The following is a 13768-nucleotide window of genomic DNA, read 5'->3' on the forward strand; positions in this document are numbered from 1 at the left end:
TAAGGTCGCATAAGGGACACCAGCGCCAAGGCGTTAACATACCCCAGTTCTGGGTGAAAACTGTCCCAAAGTGAAAGTCGTCAAGTCGAAAACTACTGCCACTTACTCGCGCAGCAAAGAAAATCGATTGTCTGGCGCCGAAAAGCGGGCAACATTCGATGTGAAAGTGATGTGAAATGCTCCTTAACAAGTGCCTGCTCCTCAAGAGCACCAAATTCATCCGTAACTACTGCAAATCCAAACGGGACAAACCAACCGGAATGTTCCGAAAAGTTCAGGTACCATTGAACCCAAATGGATGTAATTGTGTTTGTCGTTTTTCGCCATTACACCTGTTACCCAGGGTTACCTGGAATCGGCAAAGTAGGGGAAAAACAAAGTTCCAACAGTAGATTTAATCTAATCAGCTTTTGGGGGCGGCTGCATTACATCATTGTTGATTTGCATACGTATATTGGGTTTAATTATTTTATGATGGGATAATGAAATTCCTGGCTGGGGCATAAATGGCAAATGTCAACGATGGTCGTTAGTTTTTCAATTGGATCTGGGCAAACGTATATATATTGGGAGAAAAATAGGTCTCTAGTGCACTAAAACATTCACAAAGAGATGCAAATTAAATGTTTTAGATTAATTCATATCTATAGCATCATATCTATAGCATCTATAGTATAAACATCGTATATCACAACAGCAATACTCGTCCACTGAAACAATCCACTTCCAAAGGTCATCCCCAAAAACCATCAGCATGCATTCCATTAAAGATCCTCTTATTAGGCACATGCCATCTCAATCCATAGACAGATATAAGAAATCTCACACGAGGGCATCAACAAGATGGGCTACTTTTGCTTGGCCCTCCGCCAAAATATGAGGCAATCAGACAGACAGCCACGCTCCATGTGCCGCCAACAAGTGCCTGGGTTCAAAGATTCATAAGGAATCCAATGAAAATACTTTGATACCATTTTTATGGATTGGCGGGTAATCAAAATAGTCTTAGGACATTTGCGTCAATTGCATGAATCGCATGGAGCGCACGCATTAAATTATTTCCGAGAAGTAAATGGATAAATGGGAGAACAATATAGAAGTCGTACACCCGCATCGCCAGTCTTCTTCCTATTTTTGATTTATTTGCCACGAGTTAACGCTCCGAATTTTCGTATGTTCTATGGCAAAAACAAAATCGCCGTGCTCTCTTTATTTTATTTTCGAAATTATTTAGAATAAAACGCCTCAGAGCAATACGCGGACCTCAGTAGCAGACAGACGAGCGTCGTGAGCGTTTCAGCGAATCGAATGTTGGATTATACAATAGAACGGAACGTATAATCATTTGCATATATAAGAAACCGATGTGTGTCTATGGCTAGATCGTACTAAATACAAATAAAGCGCAAGTGACAAAGACTTCCTAATTAAAGCACAAAATAGCGATTCTGTTTACGAATAAGAATATTGTCGCAGGTGGAACGCTCTGCGAAAATATAGAAACCGACCTTACCGATCCTACAAACTGAATACACTCAGTGGTGAAATTCAATGTAAAGAAACAAGTGGTTACAAAGAAAAGTGTATTGAAATAAAATCAACGCATTAAAATGTCATAAAACGAATGAATTACAATTTTGTGAAATCCGTTTGAAAAGTAAAAGAAATATCTATCAAAAGCGGATAATCGAGAACCTAGAGACAGATGGCCTACCGCTTTCGACACTATGTGAGCTTTTACCAATGCCTTCGTTAAGTTTTCCCCATTTCCATATGCAAAATTGGCTCAGCAAGTCAACAAGTGTTCGATTCGGTCATTTCATGCCCTGCAATGTGAATAGACTCATCGTTTTGTGTACAGTGAAGCTGTGTCAAGTGCCTTGTTAATTGCCATTAAGCTGTAGAATTATTACAAGTTCTATTTGTCGGTCAGTGTCACACACACATACTTTGTATACAAAAAAAACATCACCCGAATACACTGAAACAAAAAGAAAACAACACACACAGAGAAAGTGACGGTGACGGCGACGTCGACGTAGCCAATTTGTGCGCTATTTTTATGTGAATGAAAATAAATAAAATTCAAAGTATATAGCTGGGGAAAAAAATACGCAAACGAAACAGCAGCATTATAGCATATATAGAAGTACATACACAAGTTATATACGGAACGAAATAATCACCAACTACCGAGCCGACTTTGGCATTGAAATACCTGCTGCCACCTCTTTGCGATACAAGCAAAACAATGTCCAATCAGGCACCCTGGCCCGTTCGCAAGGGCATCTTCCGTTCGAGTGGTCAGTCGGATTTCACGCCCACCCGGTCGCCCAGTCCCATTGTGGAGATGCCATTATCGCCGCCGCCGGTGGCCACGCCCTCGAATAGATTTGGAATCTCATCACCGCTCTCCCCGCCGCCACAGCCCATTCAGGTGGTGGCGGGTTCAACGACAGCCACTACCATGTCCACTGCGTCCGCTGCCAGAATGTCTGGAGCAGCTGCCTCCACTTCGTCCTCGTCCTCCTCCTCCTCTTCGTCGTCGCAGTGCTCGTCGCAATCCTCGTCGAGTTCTAGTTCGCACACCAGAGTACGTAAAAGTTCTAACCCGCCCCCACAGCCAATTAGCAGTTGTCCACTGTCGCCACCACCACCAACACCCCAACAACAACAACAACAACTACCACAACAACCGCCACCACCAACGCACATCAACAACACCAACAACCACTCAGCAATTACAACACCCAATCACAACAATAACCACAACTGCAATCAAATGCGAAATGTACGCGAAATTCCCATTGAGGTGGAGCAGAGCAAGGTATAACAGGGATGGGGGCGAGTTTGTTAAGCTCTAGTTTAGATTTAGTGACCTATTGAGGCAATACGATGTTGAGAAAAGGTTTCTAGCGAGGTATAACAGGTGTATAACAGTTTGTATAACAGTTTATATAACAGTTTAGAAACATGTTATACATGCGGTACTTAAGTTCCCAATTCAAATGATGACTTTTAAGAATAAAAGTATGTCAGCTTTTTTAATCCACAACCATGATATGAGTATTAAGTGTACACACATTCGTATAACAGTTTTATGTTTGTAATTGCTATAACTAATTTATCCAACCTTACTAATTGCTTTACCCTTTTTCCCAACAACACCTCCACACAATATCCAGGAAGCCCTCTCCCTCCGCACCGGCGACATCACACAGCAGGCGAGCAACAATGTGGCGGCCTCCAGTATTACGGTGCAAAGTGAGAATTTCTCGGCGGACAAGAAGGCGATATCACAGTCGCAGCAATCCCAGACGATGACCTCCAATGGGATAATAAGTCAGGAAAAACATGTGTCCTCCGCATCGCAGGCCAACTACTCGATGTCGCACAAGGGCGTTTCCAGCAGCGGCAGTAGCATGATCACCAGCTCCTCTCAAATGTCCGCGATGAATGGACAGATGCTGAAGCTCGCCGATCTCAAGTTGGATGACCTCAAGTCGCTGACAGCGGGAAGTGGACAGCAGGAGATCGAGCAGACCATCAACAAGTATTCCAACATGCTGACCTCAATAGTGAGCTCGCTGCAGGAGGATGAGCGAGGTGGTAGTGCCATAACCGTCCACGATGTTGGTGGCAAGAAGTCCCAGTACCTGGAGAAGATCAACGAAGTCATACGGCGCGCCTGGGCAGTGCCCACACATGGCCACGAGCTGGGCTACTCATTGTGCAATTCCCTGCGCCAAAGTGGCGGTCTCGATCTTCTCATGAAGAACTGCGTTAAGCCCGATCTCCAGTTTTCCTCCGCACAGCTTCTCGAGCAGTGCCTAACCACCGAGAATCGCAAACATGTGGTGGATAATGGCCTGGATAAGGTGGTCAACGTGGCCTGTGTCTGCACAAAGAACTCCAATATGGAGCACTCCCGCGTGGGCACTGGCATCCTGGAGCATCTGTTCAAGCACTCGGAGGGCACCTGTTCGGATGTGATAAGATTGGGTGGACTGGATGCCGTGCTCTTCGAGTGCCGCACCAGTGATTTGGAGACACTGCGTCATTGCGCCAGTGCACTGGCGAATTTATCACTCTACGGTGGAGCCGAGAACCAGGAGGAGATGATCCTACGCAAGGTGCCCATGTGGCTGTTCCCATTGGCCTTCCACAACGATGACAACATCAAGTACTATGCCTGCTTGGCCATTGCCGTGCTGGTAGCCAACAAGGAGATTGAAGCCGAGGTGCTGAAGTCTGGATGCCTGGATTTGGTGGAGCCCTTTGTCACCTCCCACGATCCCTCGGCTTTTGCGAGATCCAATCTGGCACATGCCCATGGGCAAAGCAAACATTGGCTCAAGCGATTGGTTCCGGTTTTGAGTTCCAATCGCGAGGAGGCCCGCAATCTGGCTGCCTTCCATTTCTGCATGGAGGCGGGTATCAAGAGGGAGCAGGGTAACACCGACATCTTCCGGGAGATCAACGCTATCGAAGCTTTGAAAAACGTGGCCAGCTGTCCCAATGCCATTGCATCCAAGTTCGCCGCTCAGGCTTTGAGATTGATTGGAGAGACAGTGCCGCATAAGCTGTCCCAACAGGTTCCTCTGTGGTCAGTGGAGGATGTGCAGGAGTGGGTGAAGCAAATCGGTTTCAACGACTACATCGACAAGTTCAACGAGTCCCAGGTGGATGGGGATCTCCTGCTGAAGCTCAACCAGGATAACCTGCGGGCTGATATTGGAATCGGTAATGGAATCCTGCTGAAGCGTTTTGAACGCGAGTTGCAAAATCTCAAGCGGATGGCTGACTACTCATCCAAGGACACGGCCAAGATGCACCAATTTCTCTCGGAGATCGGTACTGACTACTGCACCTACACGTATGCCATGCTGAATGCTGGCATCGACAAGTGTGCACTGCCGCACGTTAACGAGGATATGCTGATGACGGAGTGCGGCATCCACAACTCGATCCATCGTCTGCGCATTCTTAATGCGGTCAAAAACCTGGAGAATTCGCTGCCCAGCTCGTCGGAGGAGAATATGGCCAAGACGCTGGACGTTTTCGTTAGCTATAGGCGGTCCAATGGCTCCCAACTGGCCAGTCTTCTCAAGGTGCGTATACTTAATGTGCTTTGGAATCGGGTTCTCACTTACAAGATCACCATTCGCTACAGGTTCACCTGCAACTGCGTGGCTTCTCCGTCTTCATCGACGTGGAGCGCCTGGAGGCGGGCAAATTCGACAACGGCCTATTGAACAGTATTCGGCAGGCAAAGAACTTTGTCTTAGTATTAACGCCCGATGCCCTGCACCGCTGCATTAACGACGAGGACTGCAAGGATTGGGTGCATCGCGTGAGTATCTCATTTGCGTCTGGATCCCTTTAACAAATAGATACTCATAAAGGAATACTTGTTCTACAGGAAATTGTGGCTGCCCTCAACTCGAACTGCAACATTATACCCATCATAGATCAGCAATTCGATTGGCCCGAGGTGGAGCGACTTCCCGAGGATATGCGCAGTGTGGCCCATTTTAACGGTGTTAATTGGATCCACGACTACCAGGACGCATGCATCGATAAGCTCGAAAGGTACATTAAGCGACGCATTTAGATCTGGATTAGCCCGGGACTAGGACGATGGATAACTCCATTACCGATTACCTTAAGCCTGAATAACCCAGAAAACTTCAAAACTAAAACACTTAAACGATTCCCATTCTTCTGATGCGGCAGATTTTTGCGCGGCGAAAAGAATATCGATCGCATTGCGGCGATGGTGCCCGGCACCCCCGGTTCGGTCTCATACCAAAGAATGCACAGCAACGACTCCGACTACCAGAGCGGAGGCGCAGGCGGAGGATCAGGAGCAGGAACTGGAGGAGGAGGTGGTGGCGGCGTTACGGGCAGTGTGGTGGATGGCCTGATGGTGACGGCCAATGGCAGCGGACAAGGTGGGCCAACGAGTACTACATCTACTACTACTTCTACTCCCAACTCAAATTCAAGCTCAAGCTCTAACCAGAGTCCCCCAGCGGCTCCAGCGTAGAGTGAGCCCAGTTAAGCTAACGATTTACAGAGCTAGCCAACTCGAATATGTTTTAGGCTTAAGCAGAGATCCTCAAGTCACACTCTCTAGTACAACTCTCTCTCTCACTTTCTACCCCATACACTACCCACTACTCTCTCACAACTCAACTACTCAAGCAACCCATTACAACTCCACTTACCCATTACTCTTTACTCTTACCAATTAATAATTGATTTAATTCTGATTGCCACACACTCAAAATCGCTTGAAACGCCGTCTCACGCGCAGCTAATCACCAGGCAAATAGGTACCGCCAATCCCCCTCACCGGCCCGCCAAAGGGGCAGCACCTCGCAGCTGAGTGGCTATTCCCGTGCGCCCTCGAAACGCTCCCAGATCCTCACCCCCTATCGCACCCAGCAGGCAGCCCTGCTCCACAAAACCGGAGCGGGTTCCGCGTCCATGCAGAATATGATGCCGTTGGCGTATCTGCCTCCGCGGAGAAGTTCCGCCGCTGGATTGGGACATGGATCTGGTTCCGGCATGGGCAGTGGCTATCGATCGCACAGTGTGGATGGGCTTCTAGATCAGGCGGGCTCAACTCCTGAGCAGAGAATAGCAGCCGCTGCGGCCAAGGTGACGGCGGGAAGTACAGCTCTAACCAACGCCAGTTCCACCAGCACACTGCAACCCGAAGAAGAGGTGACGGAAGCGCCGCTCAGTGAATCGGTGACCCGGCGTGATAAGCATACTTTAACTCCACCGGGAAATGTCCAGCAGCATAGAAAGTCCCGAAGTCTGGACCATATTCTCAGCAAACAGACTTTGGCAGAGCTGCTACCGCCGAGTAGCGACCTCGCAAATGAAACGCAGAGTATGCAAAACCTGGCCATTCCAATGACCCCGCAACCCCAACGAAGGGACACCAGCTCCTCCTCGAAATCCCCCACGCCCGAAAGACCACCACAACCCGCCAAGGAACGGGTGAGGGAACGCCAGAGTCCCGAGGGTGTGAGTGCGACGGAGAGCGAGCGGGAGGATCAGCCGGATGAATGTCTGCGACATGGCAATCAACAGAGGGCATCGGCCTCGGTGCATCGGGGAGCCAGCTTGACCAGCAACAAGACCTCCAACTCGTCTCTGGGCTCCAACTTTAGTGCCGGAGGAAACAACAAGACGATATTTAATCGAACGATGAAGAAGGTCCGCTCGCTGATAAAAAAGTAAGCCATAACGAGGAGGCGGAGAGACGAGAAGGACCGGGACTTGATGTCTCCTCACTTGTCGCTCGTCACTCGCTATCTGCTCCATATCACTATAATCCATCATTTCACGAACTGATTTCACGCAGCAGTTGTTCCATGTAAATTTAACTGCCTAATATGATATCGCTTAGGATAATAGCTTTTGAGTTGTTTACTTCGAAAGAAATCAGATCGTGAAAAGATGCTCTTAGTTACTCGCCACTCGCCCACTAAGTGCCTGTTAACCCGTTTCTCGCCACTCGCTGCATTTGTGCCATTTAAAAAGAATCTCATCCAATCATGCATTCATCCATCCCCTGGGGACCCCTACAACCTCTCTACCTCCACTTGCTGGCTCTACTTCTTTTTCTCTGGTGTTGGTACTCGTTCGCTATTTTTACTAGCCACTCGTTGACTCGTGTCGCTAAGCATCCACTAAAACTCGCCTGCGTTGCCCAAAAAAAAGAAAAAAAAATACTATACGAACTCCACCCCCGCCAATTTCTCTATCTTCAAACTCTATTTGCCTTGTGATTAGTTGTTGATTTTGATAATTATTTTTTTATTGAAAAATAAGTAAGCGAATTTACATTGCGAAAACTAATTTATGGAAAAAAAAACACAATTAACGACTGCATAAATACGAAACCTAATTTATAAAACACAAAACAGAAACCAACTAATTCTAAACACTGCAAGAAACAAAAATACATTGGAAAACGAAAACACTATATTTAAAATGCTATTTATAAATAATATGTTTAAAAATTTGTACATTTCTCGCGAATGCAACTTGTTCTTGTAACCGTCCGCAAAACGTAAATTAGAATTTGCTAAATTTTAAATTAATCCGTGTGGCTTAAAACGAAAATATTTAAGTGATATTTAAACTACGTACATATAATCGAAATTTACTTAATGCAAAATTTTTACAACAAAACATGCTGTACAAACCTAATTTTTAGCGCAGGAGTTCTTAAGGCATATTTTTATTGATTTTTGCAATATATATTTAATATTTAAATAGTGCCTAAAGTTGAATACAAAAACCGAAAAAAATACGAAATACAAAGAAAAAAAACAGAAATAAAATGTGACCTAATTCAAACGAACTGTGTATTATTGGCCCTATTTAGCCCTGCTCCCCTGCTTAATCAGTCAATCAGTCCATACTATATCATCAATTGCATGTCTGCATACCGATATTATAAATTATATGTTTTGTTCTATGTTTGTATTGCGTTACGCATTTGAATTTGTGTTTGTGCCTCCGCCTCTAATGGAATTCGAAATGTTTTATTTGTAAATATCTTATCACTTTATTTTCTTTCCTCTTTCTTTTTCTATCTCTATATCCGGACTTTTTTGTAGACCATAAATGCGAAATTGGCTAACCGCAATCCGTTGTAACTGTTGTTATCGTTGTGCCTGTTGTGCCTGTTGTACTGCACCCGCCCACAAAAGCACCCACCCACCAAATCTACTTCGATTTCCATTCGGGAAAAAAACCCATCATCGCACCTGTGAGATCAATAACGACGCCCACTCAGCATCCGCCGTCTCGACAACCAACATTCATTGTTATTTATTACCAAGCAAGCAACACAAAAAAAAAGAAAATAATCAATCAAAGCAAATAGCGATACCAATAAACGTGTATACAATTGCATAAACCGAAAGAGTCCCCTCCCGAACATTTTTTAATTTGTATCTTACCCATCGCTCCTTCCATCTTGAAACAGCAACGAAATGGAGGACGAGGAACTCTCGGGCATCATTCTGTCCAAGGCCACCTCCCCCAATGCCGGGCGCATGATCTTTTGGTAAATGATGGACCACCCACCCACCTGACACACACTCAGCCACACAAACGTATCGAATTTTTGTAAATTATTAAAAAAACAAACAAATAAAAACACAATAAAACGAACGAACTGACATTAAAAATCATGTTGATATCGAAGCATCTAGAGGTCTTAAAAGCAAAAGCAATTGTTAAAAAATTGGTGATAAAAGGGTTTGTATATAATTTTTGTAATTAATTTTTGTATATAATTTTTGTAATTAGCCTAAAATTTAGGTTTTAAGGCATTTTTTTAACGAATTAAGTCAAATGTTTCAATGTGTAAGAGTTATGCTGCCCATAAGACTTTTAAAAAGGGTTCAGTGTGTCCACACTAAAAAAAGGTAATCAAACAATCTGTGATTTTAACTCAGCCCTGAAAAGGGAAGTCAAGTAAGTATCACATTCTTTTTTTGTCACTTCCGCTACGTCATTGTCAGGAGACGTGTTCATTTGCTACATTTCTTTTTCATATATTGGGCATAATCGGTTCCAGTTCAAATCGCTTTCGATTTTTTGACAAAAAAAAAAAGTATAAATACTGCAATATGTCTAACAATACCGAGAGCAAACTTTTGCTAGAGCCGAGCGATGGGATCGTCTTCAATGGTCCATTCAGCCGCTCGGTGAACCGCAAGCTGGTCATCAGTAACACCAGCAAGACCCAGCGAATGGCCTTCAAGATGAAGACCACCACTCCGAAACTTTTTTACGTGCGTCCCAACATCGGAGTTTTGGGGCCCGAGGAAAAGGTCACCATCGACATCTTCATGCAGCCAATTCTGCAGGAGCAAATTCAGAAGCGTCACAAGTTCCTTCTCCTGGCCGCCGAGGCGACTGGTGACATAACCGATATGCTGGAGTTCTGGAAGCAGCAGAGGCCGGAGGATATCTGGGACACCAAGATCAAATGTGAGGTGATCCCTTCGAAGGAGGAGGAGTTCCGTCAGGCGGGTGGTTCTACAGACAACAAGGACGGCGAGGTCCATTTCGATGCCCTGGAGGTCAGTGAGCCGATGGCCAAGTTGCTCAAGCAAATCAGCATGCTGGAGGACGAGCGTATGGCACTTAGAGACCAGATCGACGATTTGCGTGACCAGACGATTGGAACCAATCCTGACCAAGCGATGATGCGTCGTCCACGCCAAGGACGCATCAATTTCTTCTACATGGCCGCCATTATTCTCACTATATTGGGTGCTTTGCTAGGCGCCTTTTATGGCAAGAATTATTTGTGAATTCTTTATCATGGCAGTTTTCAGAACGTAGGCCAGTAAATTGCACCCAAATTGTACGAAAATTAGTTGTCAATTAAACAATTTACCTTGCCTAACTTTTGTTTTGAGACAATGCTACCAATAAACTACTAAAACATTCCATTAATTTGTTCTATGCATTCTTTTGAAATTCAACTTTAAATATTTTCAATTTCATTTTATTTTGAAACTTAAACCTGTATTTACTTAACATATCTGTGAATTACACGTCAAAATTATTCCGATTTCCATTGGCAAGTCGGAACGTAAGCCGTTTAAGCTAGTGTAATTTAGAAATCGTGCAAAGCACTTGCTAAAATTTTGAATAGCTTTTTCGATTTCCGCCAAGAAGTGACCACCTGTCTTGGCCAGTGTTGTTAAGCGCGTGTGGCCGCAGTGCTCGGCAACCCTGCAGCCGTGCGAATGGGAATGTGGTGAAGAAAAAAAAAACAGCGAAATACACACGTATTTTGCGACGAAATTGAATATAATTCCGGCTTAGGGGTATAAGGACACTTGAAGGATGTCTGCGCGAATGCTGAAGAAGCTGCAGGGCGACGCTGACAAGCTGGCGCCACCGCCCGATGACGAGGACTGCGAGGAGCTGAGCGACAATGATGAACTGGAGGACAGCGATATGCGACGCGATCGAAAATCGCACCTTAATCCGTTCGATTTGGTAGGCCGCTATTTAAAAATAGCCAGCTCATCACCTCTTCAACTACGTAATCACCATCCTCTGTTCCCACCTAAATTTTTTCAGCTCAATCAAGCGGGTTTGAGTCTCTCGGAGAGTGAGTTCAAGGAAGATGACAACGAAACGGAGCACCCATCTGCTGCCCTGCCCAATGCAACTGCCAGCGCGGCCAAGAAGAAAAAAAAGAAGCGCAAGAAGAAGGCCAAGTCCAGTGGGAATCACATCAGCAGCGAGGATAACGAGCGTCACGACAAGTACTTCGAGAAGGTGGATCCGCTCCTTGGCAAGGTCTACGATGCGGTGCCCAGACAGTCGGCGAAGCAGGTGGTATCGGCTGCCACCGGCACGTCCGCCACCAAGAAACTGCTGGCCGTGGAGCTGCGGCACCTGAATCCACAGAACGAGATGCGTCGCACCTTTGGGAAGCGCGTGGTAAAAGTGGAGTAAGTTTGCAACTTATGTTCCTTTTATATCTCGGCATATTTTCTTACAATCAAACATTCTTTCAGAACAAAGCGCGGCAGGCAGAAGCCCACACTGAAGTCCACCTACATGGTTTCCGCGAAGGATTCGTGGCCGGCACTGACCAAAAACACCATCACGATGAAGCTGCTGCCCGCCCCCGACTCTCCATCGGTGTCTTCCAAATCCATAACAGGTAGTGAAGCGGAAGTTCAGTGGTTCGCCTTCGAGCACAGCCAATACTATCAAGGAGTGCAGCAAATGTTCCTTTCTGCTCTGGAGCGCATTGACTCGGAATTCCTAATCACACTTATCAAACGCTGTCCTTATCATGTTGACTCCTTGGTCCAACTCAGCGAAGTATGTAAGATGACCGAAGACTTTGCCTTGGCATCCGAGCTTCTTGAGCGCGCCCTTCTCCTTCTGGAATCGTCGCTGCACATGAACTTCAGTTTGACTTCTGGCAACTGCCGACTGGACTATCGAAGACAGGAAAACCGCTCCTTCTACATTGTGCTGTTTAAGCACGCCCAGTACCTGGAGGAACGTGCTTGCAGCCGCACTGCCTTCGAGATCTCCAAACTGCTCCTAAGTCTCCAGCCCGACACCGATCCCCTTGCCATGATTCTAGTCATTGACTACTATGCCTTGCGCAGCAAGCAGTTTGGATGGTTGGTGGAGTTCTATGAAGAGTATAATGCAGCGAGGAACCTCAATCAGCTGCCCAACATGGCCTACTCGTATGCCTTGGCCCTGCACACGCTCCATGGCGCTTGTGAACGCTCTAACCAGGCTCTGCAATACGCCCTGCTAATGTTCCCGGGTGTTCTGCGTCCTCTTTTGGACGAGATGTCGGTTCAAACGGACAAGAGGGTGCTGGCCTCATCATACTTCTTTGCGGATGTGTCGGGCAAGTAAGTGGAGTCTTATCTCCTTGAATGATTAGTGGAATTTAATGCCTTATCTTGTTCGTCAGTCAATCGCCAGCCCTGCACCAACTGGTGTGCCTGTATGTGTGCCGTGCACGAGTCGTTTGGCGTCAGAACGAAGTGCTACCCTGGTTGGAGTCCAACGTTAACATAGTGTTAGATCGCATTGAGAGTAAGGATCCCCTGGTCAATGAGTACAAGGAGAAGCGATCACTGCGGTATAGTGGAACGCCACCAAGGCCCATTCTGCGGCATGTCATACTCTCCGATTACAAGGAGAAAGTTCCACTGGCGGTATTCGTGTCCAAGGAGAAGCAAGCCATCATGACCTACGATCCACTGCCGCCACCAAACAGCGTTAACTGCTACCAGCGGTAGGTCAATCAAGTTCCCAAAGTCAGTAAACTATAACACGCAACACTTGCAGAAAATCCTCGTCAAGCAGCAGCCCCACAACGAACACGAATAATTCCGTATCAATGTTTTTTCAATCGCTATTGCCTTCGTTTAACATCAACAACCTGGCAGCAAATGCTCAGCCTCAAGAAGGAGGAGGAGCAGCAGCAGCAGGTGCAGGAGCAGCTGCAGCCGATGGTAACATTGAAGGGGGCATTGAACAAGGAGCTGCCGGCGTAGCTGGAGCCATTCGTGAAGGAGAAGGTTCGTATAAGATTTTATTTATTACAAATATCTTGATATTAAACCATTTTGTCGCCTCCGTGTCGTCACAGAGCATGGATCATAGAATATGATTCGCTGGTTATGTTTGGGCTTTGCTTCATTTCGTTTGTTTCCCTAAATTGTATTGAACATTAGTTTTCGTTTAATAACTTCTCTTGAAATTGACAAACATCTAAATTAAAATTTTCCCGAAATTCCAAAAGAATCGCTGTCGGATATCCTAGTTACACTTCTTCTTCAAAAATATTGCAGAAGCTGGCTTGCAGCAATCATTGACTCTAATGATGGACGCGATGCGAGACTTTCTGCAGAACTTCCGGATTGCAGAGCATTTGCGTTCGCCGGAAACGGCGGCGGCACAATCCACGAGCAGCAACGACGAGGAGGAGGGCTCCAGTGACTACATAGACTAGTCGGCTTGTCAATTACGTGAGGCGTAACAATGTTTTTTCGGATTTGTAGCATGTAACGTGTTGTTTGGAAACCACCTTTTGCTATTTTCCCAGCTAAGCGACACCGTCACAAAATTACTATATATACAAGACATAGAGCAATTTGAACACATACAAAACATATATGTAACTTATGCATTGAATAAAATTTTCCAGTACAAGCTTTAGATCAAA

General features: G+C 45.9%; 3 protein-coding genes across 10 annotated transcripts in view; all 3 read left to right on the top strand.

The window, feature by feature from the left end:
- LOC120450242 (NAD(+) hydrolase sarm1) overlaps positions 1-9221 on the top strand; it is a 38041-nt gene extending 28820 nt beyond the window's left edge. For 4 of the 7 annotated variants that reach the window (XM_039633123.2, XM_039633125.1, XM_039633126.1 and 1 more), the window contains 6 exons: positions 3186-5111; positions 5174-5353; positions 5423-5592; positions 5737-5954; positions 6320-7253; positions 9017-9221. In XM_039633123.2, the coding sequence (XP_039489057.1) occupies positions 3186-5111; positions 5174-5353; positions 5423-5592; positions 5737-5954; positions 6320-7253; positions 9017-9101 (3513 nt within the window). In that variant the 3' untranslated portion in view covers positions 9102-9221. Of the gene's footprint in view, positions 1-2236; positions 2828-3185; positions 5112-5173; positions 5354-5422; positions 5593-5736; positions 7254-8645 lie in introns of those variants that run through there. The other 3 variants (XM_039633124.2, XM_039633127.2, XM_039633129.2) reach the window with 3 other exon arrangements.
- Positions 9222-9542: 321 nt separating this feature from the next.
- LOC120450249 (vesicle-associated membrane protein-associated protein A) lies at positions 9543-10500 on the top strand. The gene has a single exon (XM_039633137.2). The coding sequence runs from the start codon at positions 9666-9668 to the stop codon at positions 10353-10355; it is 690 nt and encodes a 229-aa protein (XP_039489071.1). The 5' UTR covers positions 9543-9665; the 3' UTR covers positions 10356-10500.
- A 139-nt stretch (positions 10501-10639) lies between these two features.
- LOC120450246 (transcription factor 25) lies at positions 10640-13768 on the top strand. Of its 2 annotated transcripts, none has more exons than XM_039633134.2 (6): positions 10640-11052; positions 11137-11513; positions 11580-12446; positions 12509-12835; positions 12889-13121; positions 13193-13537. In XM_039633134.2, the coding sequence occupies exons 1-6, from the start codon at positions 10897-10899 to the stop codon at positions 13204-13206; spliced, it is 1974 nt and encodes a 657-aa protein (XP_039489068.1). In that variant the 5' UTR covers positions 10640-10896; the 3' UTR covers positions 13207-13537. The 2 variants fall into 2 exon arrangements, with proteins under 2 accessions (XP_039489068.1, XP_039489067.1); XM_039633133.2 differs by having other exon boundaries at positions 10641-11052; positions 13395-13768.

This window comes from Drosophila santomea, chromosome 3L (assembly GCF_016746245.2).
Source record: "Drosophila santomea strain STO CAGO 1482 chromosome 3L, Prin_Dsan_1.1, whole genome shotgun sequence".
Classification (NCBI taxonomy): domain Eukaryota; kingdom Metazoa; phylum Arthropoda; class Insecta; order Diptera; family Drosophilidae; genus Drosophila; species Drosophila santomea.